Source organism: Alligator mississippiensis, chromosome 6 (genome assembly GCF_030867095.1).
Source record: "Alligator mississippiensis isolate rAllMis1 chromosome 6, rAllMis1, whole genome shotgun sequence".
NCBI lineage: Eukaryota > Metazoa > Chordata > Crocodylia > Alligatoridae > Alligator > Alligator mississippiensis.
The window spans coordinates 70280615-70293512 of NC_081829.1; the positions used below are offsets into that span (position 1 = coordinate 70280615).

At 38.9% G+C, this 12898-nt stretch overlaps 1 protein-coding gene across 6 annotated transcripts in view; it reads right to left on the minus strand.

Annotated features, from left to right (window-relative positions):
• Window positions 1-12898, minus strand: part of EXOC6 (exocyst complex component 6) — a 161383-nt gene that overhangs the window by 73500 nt on the left and 74985 nt on the right. For all 6 annotated transcript variants that reach the window (XM_059729979.1, XM_019484236.2, XM_059729978.1 and 3 more), the window contains exon 17: window positions 11672-11806. In XM_059729979.1, coding sequence (XP_059585962.1) covers window positions 11672-11806 — 135 coding nt within the window. The remainder of the gene's footprint in view (window positions 1-11671; window positions 11807-12898) is intronic.

Here is a 12898-nt window from a genome sequence, read left to right on the forward strand (position 1 = left end):
ACCCCTTTTATTGGCTAAGAAAGATATTGCAGCCCCTATTAAAACCATCTGGTCAATGGTCCACAGGCTTTTCAACAGACTGGCCTCACAAAGCTACCTGCTTTAGGAAAATTAAGAAGCTAATCAGCAAGCTAATCAGCAGAAAATATGAGGTGAACTTTAAACTGCATTCACTTGGAAAGATTAAAGGACAGGGAAATTCTACTTGCATCTAAATTCAAGTAAAGTCTGGTTATAATAAGTGATTATTTGATGCTTAGGAACATATGGATTCATACCTCTCAATATAATCTCTATCTCTATACACATATATGCATTTTAGCAGCTCCACAGAAAGCACTAATCATGAAGATCTCACATGAAAGACAAATGTAGTAAGACCCCACTGTCAAGGTATGCTCTTCACCTTTATTCCTTCCCCTATTTATAAAACTCTTAGTAAGACATGAGAGCTAATGGGAAAATTGAGGGCAACCAGCTAGAAAATACAGAGTATAAAAGCACTGTAGTGCAGTGATGATGTCTTATTGTACCTCACCCATCCTTTAACATCTGTGCCAGAGGGTATATAATATTTGGATAGGTTTAGTCTTGCATCCCTGTACAAAAACTGTAGTACAGCAGATGGATCTGCTCTCAATAGGATTAATTCTTCTTAGCCCCTGCATTTCAGAAACCCTGATTCTTTGTTTCAGCATACATACACACCCCCCAATTAAATACCTAAAATGCAAGTTGCAACTACTTTAGAAGACTTATATAAAGATATATTTTAGTTTCTATTCCAAAAATTCCAAACTAGGAACCCAGCAAGGAATAAACTCACAATAAATGTGTTGGGAAGGCAATACAATGTAAGCGTTACCTGCCTAAGATACAGAGAAGTATATACTTACAGAGGAGTATATTTTTTACCGCCATTCTAGAAAAATTAATCGCTAAATTTAATTAAAAAAACAACAAACAAAAGGTTTTCTTGGTTTCCTCAGACACCATGGATCATATAGAATTTGTTGCGTTATAGTTCTTCTCAGAAATCTCAGAATAGGGTTAGTTTCTTCAGAATTACTAATATGGTAAGGTGTGTGGTAAAAACCAGTTTGATGCAACACCTCTGGAAAGAATATTCTTTAAGGATCTTTCAACAATAACAGCAAGATCAGATTAACACGTCTGTGAAACGTACCTTCAAAATCTGGAAATGAACTAAAATTCCCTACCTATCTAGCAACTATTTCCAACATTCTAGACTTCTTGTATGCTACAGGAGAGCAGAATAAACTGAATTACCTAAACCAGCCATTCAGAGTCAAAACTGCCCGAACAGATCAGTCAAAAATACAGTCTTCAAGATTGTATCTACATAGATATCATCAACAACATTAACTTTATATTGGAACAAACTGGGAAGACATCCAGAAACATGTTTGAAATCCAGTCGCAACAACTTAGAACAACTGGGTAGACATTACGAGTGGGAAACAATGCTAAAATAGGGAACAGCATCCAAATATTTATTCATATGGTAAATAACATTTTAATAGGAGAATACTTGGCCAGGAACCCTCCAATGTGCATCACCACCACTGCAACAACACAGGAGAAGACTCTAGTGAGAGGTAATAATATTTTAATTTTGTTTTCTAGTAATTACCAAAAATTCAGACAAACCCAACCTTTGCTGAAAAGGATGCGACCAAGAAGAGCATCAAAAACTCTTAAACGCTTCTTTCAAATATATTGCACAAATATACATATAATTTAGAACAGGTTTGCCTGCTGCTATGATAAAAAGTCAACATATTATACTCTGGAAGACACTTCCTTAGATATACAAAACTGAAAAGATAAATAATTATTAAAAATGTTAGTAGTAGGAAGGAAATGTCTTCAACCAACTCTGACTTTCCGGGGCAGAGGAAACTTTATGAATTACAGTTTCACTAACTACAACGTGAGATTGTAAGCAGCATCCAAATTTGGCTTATAACTTCCAAAACTATCTCTAAAGAAAACTCTTCTACTTCACTTACCCCAATTACTAGGGAAATGGAATACTACTAACTCTGTTGCCAAAGAATCAGAATCTTATAAGAAAAGCACAGATACTACTCTCCTGTCAAAAAATCTCTCATCCACACAAACTCTCAAAACAGAATCAGAGAAAAGAAAATTCTCCCATGGCCCCTCTCTACCTTTTCCATTTCTCTTCACAGACACCAAGTGACAAGAGGGTCAGTACATGGTAATTACCATGGTTGCTAGGTTTACAACAATGTCACAGGCACTGTATGGTGCCTACGAAAAGTGCCTGGACTTTGATTTACTATGGAGTTTCTCATAGGAGAACTTCTACTATGACAGCATACATTAAAGATTTCCAGTGGGCAGTTTTATATGCACTTCTCTTGAACTATTAGATCATAAAGTCCACGGCTGAAAGTCATGAACACTTTAGGTCAAGAATTACTTAAAATATTTCGAATCAAAGCAGGAATTAGCTTCTGTATTATGCACCATGTCTTAATTTCCACAGACAAATAGTTAATTGAATGGTTGTTAGTAGCTATGAGAACTTCCAACTGTATTTTTTAAATATTTAAACGTTTATGAATGTAGGTGAGAGCTTTGCTTTTTCAACAGTTTCATGGTGAATTTATTAAGTTCTAGAGAAAACATAATTTGAAAAATTGCCTGCTTAACAGAATATTTATATACAGTATCTTCTCATATGTTTACTGTGATTATTTCACAATTTCCTCTTTTACAATGAAAATCTATATATAGAAATTAAAATTAAATACGGATAACATCATGTACAATCAAGTTAGAGGAACGGGTAGGTATAACCTCAAAAATGTTTGGCATAAACAGTCTTCCAGTTTATATCTCATCAAATATGAACTCATCAATATGTATAATGATACAGTTTATTCTGAATACTCTATAATGGGATTACTGTTCATACATCCAAAGAATGACATTTTAATTTATATCATCATGTAATGCTCAAGAAAAAGAATTATTCACACTGGTAAACATGTCAGGATATGAAAGGCTGTGCCTATTATTCATATAGGTTCAGTTATCTTCTATATACCCTAAAAAAATGTATCATGCAGATTATGTTATTTTAGCCGTAAATTACAATTCAATTTTCAAAATTAAAATTCAATTTTTGCAACAAAGTTGGTAGAGGATCATCTGACAGACTGGAGGAGAAAGGATGGCTTTGTGATTAAGACTGTGGACTAGGATTCCACAGACTTCCATACAGTGTCCATTCTGACACTGACATTCAGTGCGACTACATACAAGTCACTTGTAGCCAGATCCAAAAAGGTATTCAGGCACCCATCTCCTGCTTAGACACCTACATTTGATTGACTCCATAATCTTTGTGTGTCAATTCCCTACCTACAACACGGGAATAATCTTTCAGGGATCCTCTGAGGATAAATTTATTATAGTCTAACCCAGATAAAACCAGCTTGCATGGGAGTGACAAAAACCTGCAATATAAAGTGGAGCTGACAATATCCAGAGTTGCAAAACCAAATGGCATTTACTTATACTCTTATCTCTTCACAAAGGGCAGTGCCATGGCTCTGAATTAAGAGAAGTCAGAATTTGTACCTTACTCCTTTTTTGGGTTTTCTGTGAGATTGTATAACATCCAAACATAATGCTTATTTATTATTTATTTTGAGGAATGGAGTCAAATTCATAAGTATCCATCCCCTTCCAAGGCACCATACCCGTGCTTCTCCCACGCTCATAACCTTCTATAATTTTATTGCTTGAGAGTTTAAGTGCAGCCAGAAAGCTACACTGTACAGTATGTACAATTAAATTGAGATAACTCACACTTGTGGCACTAAAGCCCTAGGCAAGGCCCACACAGACTACAGCAGTATCTTAAATTCCTGGCAAACCTAGCTTACATTGACAAAAATAACTTAAATTTTTGCTGTTATATATCTTTACACATATTTCTTCAACAAGGCAACCTTAGCCAGTAACTGTCTATTAACTGATTTGATCTTAAAAACTTTATTCAATAATTGTGACATCAAGCAGTAAATTTACCCAGAGTTCAAGTCTAGAGAGAAAATAAATGGAGGATTTTTGCATTATTTTTTTTTATATATATATATATGGAAGCCAAACATTAATAATGAAAGCTGTGACAATTGGTGGAGTGTGATATAAAGAGAAGTGATACTACCTGGGTTTGTCTGTAATAATTGTGGTCAAGATACTACAGTGATGAGGTCCAAATTAAAAACTTCTAACAACAGTTTTATTAAGCAGCTCTAGCATAGCCATGCTGTAAAAAAGGAACTTGACATTTGCCAGCAGGGAAGAGAAAGAACTATTCTAATGTTAGGGATGTATCCTGTGTGGATCCTATTAGCTCAGGTTACAAGCCTATGAAAAATATCTATTTGCATATACTTGGAAAAGACTTAGTAACAAAACTTAGCTCTCATAATTTTACAAAAATGAGGTAAGCATGGAGAGGCTGAGTGCCATATTCAAGGTCACCTAGCAGAAAAGAAATGGGAACAGAGTCTCAGCCCTATAGTCTATGAACTAAGGCAAACTTTACACATTACAGGTATCACACAATTAACTGGTCCATTGTGCAAACCTTGGCTAAATACAGACAGTCAAACAGCCTGAGGTTGAATCAATTCAATCTTTGCAGGTTAGTCTAAGCTGTGTAAACTGAATCAATAACCAAGTGAACAGACATTCACTTTCGATTCTAGAAATGCAATCACATGCCTGCAGTCGCCCAGGCCATTAGTAGGGGTACACTAGAGCGCATTACCCTGTTTGGCTGGAGCAGACAGCTTGGGCGAAAGCTAGCGCTCCCACCTTGCAAGAAGTGGTTTGTGGTGGAGGTGTAAAGCATCCTGGGATGCTAGGATTTGGGACAGAAGTTCAATAAACTGATTTAATCTAAATCAGTTAAGTCTGATGCTACATCCATCTAGGTTTATTTTAAACTATTCAGCCATTTTGAAAGTGGTTTACATGCACTGAACTAATGTTGTGTTACAGATCTGAACTGGTTTCCGATTACTTATACTGGTTTACGTGTAATTTCTGTCCCTAGCCCATGAGACCAGCTACATGGGCTAAGTACTTTCATAAAATAAAAAGATCCAAACAACTATAAAGTGAGACCTCAAAAATATACTAACTTTCTGGCTGATTTCTATGATGCTTTAATTTGCATGTTTAGCAGGGTCTCCCCTGCAGCTGGGAGCCCTGTCAGCTGACAGGCTCCCAGCCACAGGGGTGCACCTTGCCCAGCCAGCGTTGTGAGTCCCACACCTGGATTCTAGGTGCCAGCAGCACCTCTCAGCTACTGGGACCCAGAGTCCACAGCTGCAGATGCTGGGTCCCTGCTATGGTGATCCTTCTGCTCTAGGCATTTCATATATGAAATGGGTGGGTGAAGCACCCCTGTGGCTCGGAGCTTGTCAACTCTCATAATTTTACAGATGACACAAAACTGTGGGGAGAAGTGGACACACCAGAAGGCAGGGAACAACTACAAGCAGACCTGGACAGGTTGGACATATGGGCAGAAAACAACAGAATGCAATTCAACAAGGAGAAATGAAAAGTGCTGCACCTAGGGACGAAAAATGTCCAGCATACCTACTGCCTAGGAAATGACCTGCTTGGAGGCATGGAAGTGGAAAGGGATCTTGGAGTCCTAGTGGACTCCAAGATGAACATGAGTTGTCAGTGTGACGAAGTCATCAGGAAAGCTAATGGCACTTTATCGTGCATCAGCGGATGCATGATGAACAGAACCAAGGAGGTGATACTCCCCCTCTATCGGGCGCTGGTCAGACCGCAGTTGGAGTACTGCGTGCAGTTTTGGGCACCGCACTTCAAGAGGGATGTGGATAACCTGGAGAGGGTTCCAGAGAAGGGCCACTCGTTTGGTTAAGGGCTTGCAGGCCAAGCCCTATGAGGAGAGACTAGGGCACCTGGACCTCTTCAGCCTCCGCAAGAGAAGGCTGAGAGGCGACCTTGTGGCTACCTATAAGTTCATCATGGGGGCACAGAAGGGAATTGGTGAGGTTTTACTCACCAGGGCGCCCCCAGGGGTTACAAGAAATAATGGCCATAAGCTAGCAGAGAGCAGATTTAGACTGGACATTAGGAAGAACTTCTTCACAGTTAGAGTGGCCAAGGTCTGGAATGGACTCCCAAGGGAGGTGGTGCTCTCCCCTACCCTGGGGGTCTTCAAGAGGAGGTTAGATAGGCATCTAGCTGGGGTCATCTAAACCCAGCACTCTTTCCTGCCTATGCAGGGGGTCGGACTCGATGATCTATTGAGGTCCCTTCCGACCCTAACATCTATGGATCTATGAATCTATGAATCTAAACTGGGGTTCATGGGGCTCCCAGCTACAAAAGCTTGCTTCTTGCTGGTATAGGAGGAGACTGGGATTGGGCTCTCCCAAGTGCTATGCACATCATGTCCCTCACAAAGTGACCTAATACATTTAATATCAGGGATGAAATGGCTAAACAGGTTTTTTTCTGCTCCTGCCAGCAGCTGAAGGCTGTTAAATTGCTGGACACTAGACAGACAAGCAGTCGCTCCTATGTTTTCAGTGGTCCCTATGCTGGTAACCAGACAGCAAAGAGGAAGAGTAAGCAGCCTGGCCTAAATGCAGATCAGTGATAAGCAGGGAATAGACAGCTCAGGAGAGGTGGAAATAGCACAGAAAGGCAGAGAGGGACAAGAGCTGGAGTGAGAGATGCCGAGCAGTGTTCCCAAGTCTCATGAGAAAAGGAAGTGACATTGCCTTTAAAAACAAGCCCAAAACAAACCCAACCCATTTCAAAGAGAAGGGATTGCAGGTGCTTATCAAAAAAATTAAAGTAACTTTAATTGTCCACCCTGTCCAAATTCGCGGACGACACAAAATTATGGTACAGCCAACACCCTGGAGAGGATGGACCAGATCCAGGCCAACCTAGACAGGCTGGGGAAGTGGGCAGAGAGCAACAGGATGCAATTCAGTAAGGACAAGTGCAAGGTGCTGCATCTAGGGAGGAAGAACTGTCATCATATCTACAGGCTGGGGGGCAACCTTCTCAGTTCCACTGAGGCAGAAAAAGATCTTGGAGTCACTGTTGACTCCAAGATGAACATGAGTCGCCAATGTGATGAAGCAGCTGGCAGAGCCAATTGCACTTTGTCGTGCAAATGTAGGTGCTTCACAAGAGGTCCAGGGAAGTGATTCTCCCCCTCTATACGGCACTGGTCAGGCCGCAACTGGAGTACTGTGTCCAGTTCTGGACACCGCAGTTCAAGCGGGATGCGGACAACCTGGAGAGGGTCCAAAGAAGATCCACTTGCCTGATTAGAGGCCTTCAGGAAAGGCCCCAAGGAAAAGCTAAGGGACCTTAACCTCTTCAGCCTCTCCAAGAGAAGGCTGAGAGGGGACCTTGTGGCAGCGTACAAATTCATAAAGAGAGAGCAACATGAAGTAGGCGACGATCTGTTCACCAGGGCACCCCCTGGAATGACAAGGAACAATGGCCATAAGCTACTAGAGAGAAGGTTTGGGCTGGACATTAGGAAAAAAATTCTTCACGGTCAGGGTTGCCAGAATCTGGAATGGGCTCCCAAGGGAGGTGGTGCTCACCCCATCCTTGGGGGTCTTCAAGAAGAGACTGGACAGGCACCTAGGTGGAATCACATGACTCCAGGGTTGGTGACTCTTTCTTGCCTGCCAGGGGCAAGGAGTTGGACTAGATGGCCCACTGAGGTCCCTTCTGACTCTATGAATCTGAAAAAACAAACAAGCCCAATTCCAAATAACTGAAACTCCCTAGAGCAGCAGCTGGTGATGTTTTCTGGTGACGAGCTGGAATGGCCCAGCTCAGGTCTGAGACAAGTCAGTACTAGAACCAGCCTGCTACTGCTTCTCCCTACCTATCTCCTAGCTGTGGCACAGCATGGGCAAAGCTTCCCACTGCTGAACACCAAAGTCCCAGCTCCACAGGTCAGAGCCAATGGTTCCACAAGCCAGTTGCAGCCTGCAGGCTGTAGAAATTTTTTCTCTGAGGGTAACAGCCTACTTCTACACCTGGCTTAAGCTCCAGTGGCAGAGGTCTATAGAGCAAATCTGAAGTTTCCAAACCATGTGCGATTCCATATGAAGCAATTTGGTTTTTTTCAGTCTGCTTTAATGAAAACTTAGAAATAATCACACACAAAAAATGACACTAAAAGAATTTTATCCAGGTTGCAAAGTCAAGCATTGAAAAGCTGGAAAATTCCAGAACAAAAGTTGCCTATACAGCTTTAATTTGTCTGCTGACGCACATGAATTATGATGCAGTTTAATTTCAAAATCACATATAGCACTACTTTTCTGGACTTGTTTTTATGTGGATATTTATATACAATAGATAAATAAATACATCCCAGAATTTTTCTACTCACAATGTAAATTTAAGAATACTTCCCATTTAGAGTCACAGATATCTACCTTATAACTTACACAATTGTAGTGGGTACCCACATTTGCAACATCTAAGTAACAGCACCTAACTTAGAGATGGCATTGGTGACACTTTGGAAGTAGATACTTATGTGACTTTTTTCCAGGCTGCCCTGAGATTTTGGCTTACCTTTTGCATCACTCATCCAGATAATATTTTAAGATGAAAAGCAGTGAAGATTATACAAGTAGAAGTGAAGCAGTATTTTAAAACAAGTACTTTAAAAAATATATATATTTATTTTATTGTTGTTATATGAACTCTATAATAACATGTGCAATAAACTGCACTCCACCTACATTCCAAAATGTATTCGTCAGCTAGTGGCTACAGCCAAGGGCAAATACCTGACTAAACTGAACACTGGTCTAACATGGCGATTCTTGTCATATTGAACACAATAGAGTTTATACTGTGGCACAACATATTTATGAGTATAAATATAAAAAATAACGTTATACAGACTGACAGCCATGTTGCAGATTTTTACAGAATTTACAGTATATCTGTCAACTTAAGCTAAATGATTGTTCTACAATGACAAAATTTGGCAGAGTAGTTCAGATAAGACAAGACTCTTTTACATGCCGACTTATTGTTAAGTTTGGATAGAACTTAAGACAGTGGGCCACTGAACCTTGACTGGTGGTCTCCAGACATTACCATACTACAAATAATAATGAACCATTTACTATTTAACATATAATTTGCAATTTTCACATAACCATATATTTTTATATATACTCCCTTGATACTAAAATCTAGCATCCAGAAGAATACAATATTCCCTGTAAATAATGCCAAGTCTTTTTCTAAGAATTTACCTTGCCAACTCAATTGAAAAAGCAATGGCTAAGAACTAATTACATGCAGCCAGGTAACACTGGTGAACAGGAAGAGAAAAACTATACTATGCCTAAATTGCTGGTTCACATAAAATTTTTTTTGTGTGTTATAAGACAATGAAATCTGTAATTTCATTTTTTGTTAATTCCTACACTTACACTAATATAGAATGTTTACGATTATAATATTTTCATTTAACAAAGCAAATGCAGGTGATGAGCTAACTGTACTTTTGAATTAACCTTCTCTCTCCCCCAATTGTTTTTCTCTGTTTTCCCTTTAATTAGTAATTCATACTTTTTTGAAATCTAGAAAATAGATGTTACACAAAAATAAAACAGAGTGGTATAAAAAAAAGATTAATAAAATATTAATTTTAAAAAGGCAAACATGACTTTTCTTGTTTTATAGGTCTTTTTTAATTCAAAAGTCAAGTTTTCCTTTCTATGCAGTTGCTGCATAGGAACCATTATAAACAGGCATTTCTGAAAACATCAGAAACAATTTTTTATTTTCATATTTTTATCCTTGAATTTTAATGCAATTATATTTAAACAGCCTTACATTTTTTTTTTTACATTACTAAGTAAGAATTTTTGAACATATGTCAGGAAGCATGTCAGTTATACAGAGAAAAAGCAAATATTTATCTCATATATATGTATCTCTATAGAGCAAACGGATTGTTTTCTTCAAAACAGGTCTGCAATTGACCACATTACAGAATATGAAAAATAACCCATTAGGATTTATGATGTTATTAAATAATAAAATAATACATTTTCCCCCTCAAAACAAGGCCATGATGCATCCATGAGAAAATACAACTTTTTAGCTATATATTTAGGATCATAGGAAAGTAGGAGTGAAAGGGCCTTCATAAGGTCATCTACTCCAGCCCCCTCCTCAAAGCAGGCCAACCCTAAACCATCCCAACCAAGTGTCTGGCTAATTTGCTCTTGATAACTTCCAAGGATGGAGATTCCAAAGTTTCTCTAGCCAGCCTATTCCAATGGTTGACCACCTCTCATGGTCAGAAAGTTCCTCCTAATCTCCAACTACAATTTCCCCTACTGCAGCTTGAGTCCTTCATTTCTGTCCCCTACAGCCACAGTGTAAATCCGATCTCCATCCTCTCTGTAAAAGCCTTTCAGTTATTTGAAGATTTTTATCAAATACCATCTCAGTTTCCTCCCTCCAAACTAAATAACCCTAGTCTAGGTTATTTCAGCCTTTCCTCTTAAGTCTTAATCACTTTTGTTGCTCTGTACTGAACTTCTTCCAAACTATCCACATCTTTCTTGAAATGTAGGGCCCAAAACTGTAGGGCTGCAGGTGAGGCCTCAACAATGCTGAATAGAGCAAAAGAATCACTTCCCTTGATTTGCAAGTGACTCTTAATAATACAATCCAGTATCCTGTTGGGTTCTTTTTTCCAGCAAGAGCACACTGTTGGCTCATATTCAGCATATAGTCTACCATAACCCCCAAGTCGTTCTCTACAGTACTGCAGCCTCGCCAGTCATTCCCCAGTCTGTATTTGTGCATGCAATTATTCCATCCCAAGTGCAGGACTTTGCATTTTTTCCTCGTTAAATCTTATCTGGTTGACTGCAAACTGTTTCTTTAGTCTACTCAAAATTATTCTGGATTGTTGCTCTGCCCTCCAGAGTGCCTCCAACTCCATGCAACTTGGTGTTGTCTGCAAATTTGCTAAGCATGTACTCAATCCCACCATCCAAACCACTAATGAAGATATTCAATAATATCAGACAGGAAAGACTCCTGGGGAACCCCACCTGATACCTCCTCCAACTACGCACTGAGCTATCGATGACTACTTGTCCAACATGATGATCCCACCAATTACGTATCCACCTTATAGTACTTTCCTCTAGTCTGTATTTCCTTAGCTTATTAATGAGCACGTTAAGAGAGTGTCAAAAGTCTTCCTAAAGTCAAGGTACATCTGCTGCTCTGCCCCCACACAGAGAGCTGGTCACCTTACCACAGAAAGAAATCAGGTTGGTCAGGCATGAAATCTAAATACATTTCAGGTCATATGACTAATATTAAAAATGCTATAAAGGGAAAACTGCATTCACCCATTCATTGCAAATACTGGTATTTTATCTTGAATTCTTAAAAATTAGAAAGTTGTTAGCAATAAAACGCATACAAACCTCATCTCCCATTCATCCTTTTTAACAGCTAATTTACAGGTATTTTAATGCAATTTTTAACTTAATATTTCAAATGTTGACATATTACATACCTTAAAAGTAGAAAGTCCATAAAGTCTTGCAGTATGAACAGTCTCTTGAGAAATATTTGTAATATTAGTTATAAAGTCTTCAAGGTATTTGCAGGCTTGTTCCAAGTGTGTTGTATTTATGATGATTTGAACAAGCTAGAAAAGATTAAAAAGTCCAGTTAAAAGGCCCTTGAATCACCCACTGTGACTTGATTTTTTAAAGGGTTACAGCCTTCAGCAAGTATACTAATAGACAATTACAGTATTTCAGAGTACAACTGAATAACTGACAATTTTAAAGTCAGACTCCAAATGCCATGTACAAGTGATACTGCTGTTTGCATGCAATTGATTCGAAGACAGAAAACAAGGATTTCAAATATCTATGCACTAAAAAGAAATTTTATTTAATATTTTAGAGGTTTGTCACCTTTAATAAAAGATAACCATAGCCAAATTAATAACTCTGCAGTAGAAAAATCCTCTGCATTATAAATAATGTCAAGATTGCATGATGAAGCACTCAGAAATTAGGACATTTTTAAATTAAGGTCGTTTGTTCCTTTGTGTGGAAAGTGCAGTATGATCTTTTTATTTTTCCACACAGTTTGCATTCTTGTTCAACACATACGATGGACAGCACTTGGTGTATGAAACAGTTCAGTGTTTCTTAAAGTCAATGTGCAAACTGCAATGGAAAAAACCCACAGATCTCAGAGCTACAGCCCAATTTCTTAGCTGCACTACCACTCTTCACCTTTTCCAGGATCCCTGTTGAGACTTCATGTCCCAATACTTTGCAATTGCAGGGGATGAGTCACCAGACTTTTCTACTTTCCCCTCATTTCTCTGTCCAATAAACACACTGAATGAGGAAAGGGCATGGCAGAAGGAGTGTGTGATGGTTTAACAAAATGTTTAACTATAATGTATGGACAAAAAAGGATTCACCTGGTACAAGGAATATTAACTTTTTTTATTTCCTGACCTGATTGCTTCACCTGTGAAATATTGACAGGAGGCAGGCCCTCAAGGAATCCATTTCTAAGTACTTGAAGAAAAAAAAGGTGATCAGGAACAGTCAGCATGGATTCACTAGGGGCAAGTCATGTCTAACCAACCTGACTGCCTTCTGTGATGAGGTGACTGGCTCTGTAGATGCGGGGAGACAGGTGGATGTACCTTGATTTTAGCAAGGCTTTTGATACCATCTCCCACAACATTCTTGAAGGCAAGCTAAGGGGGTAT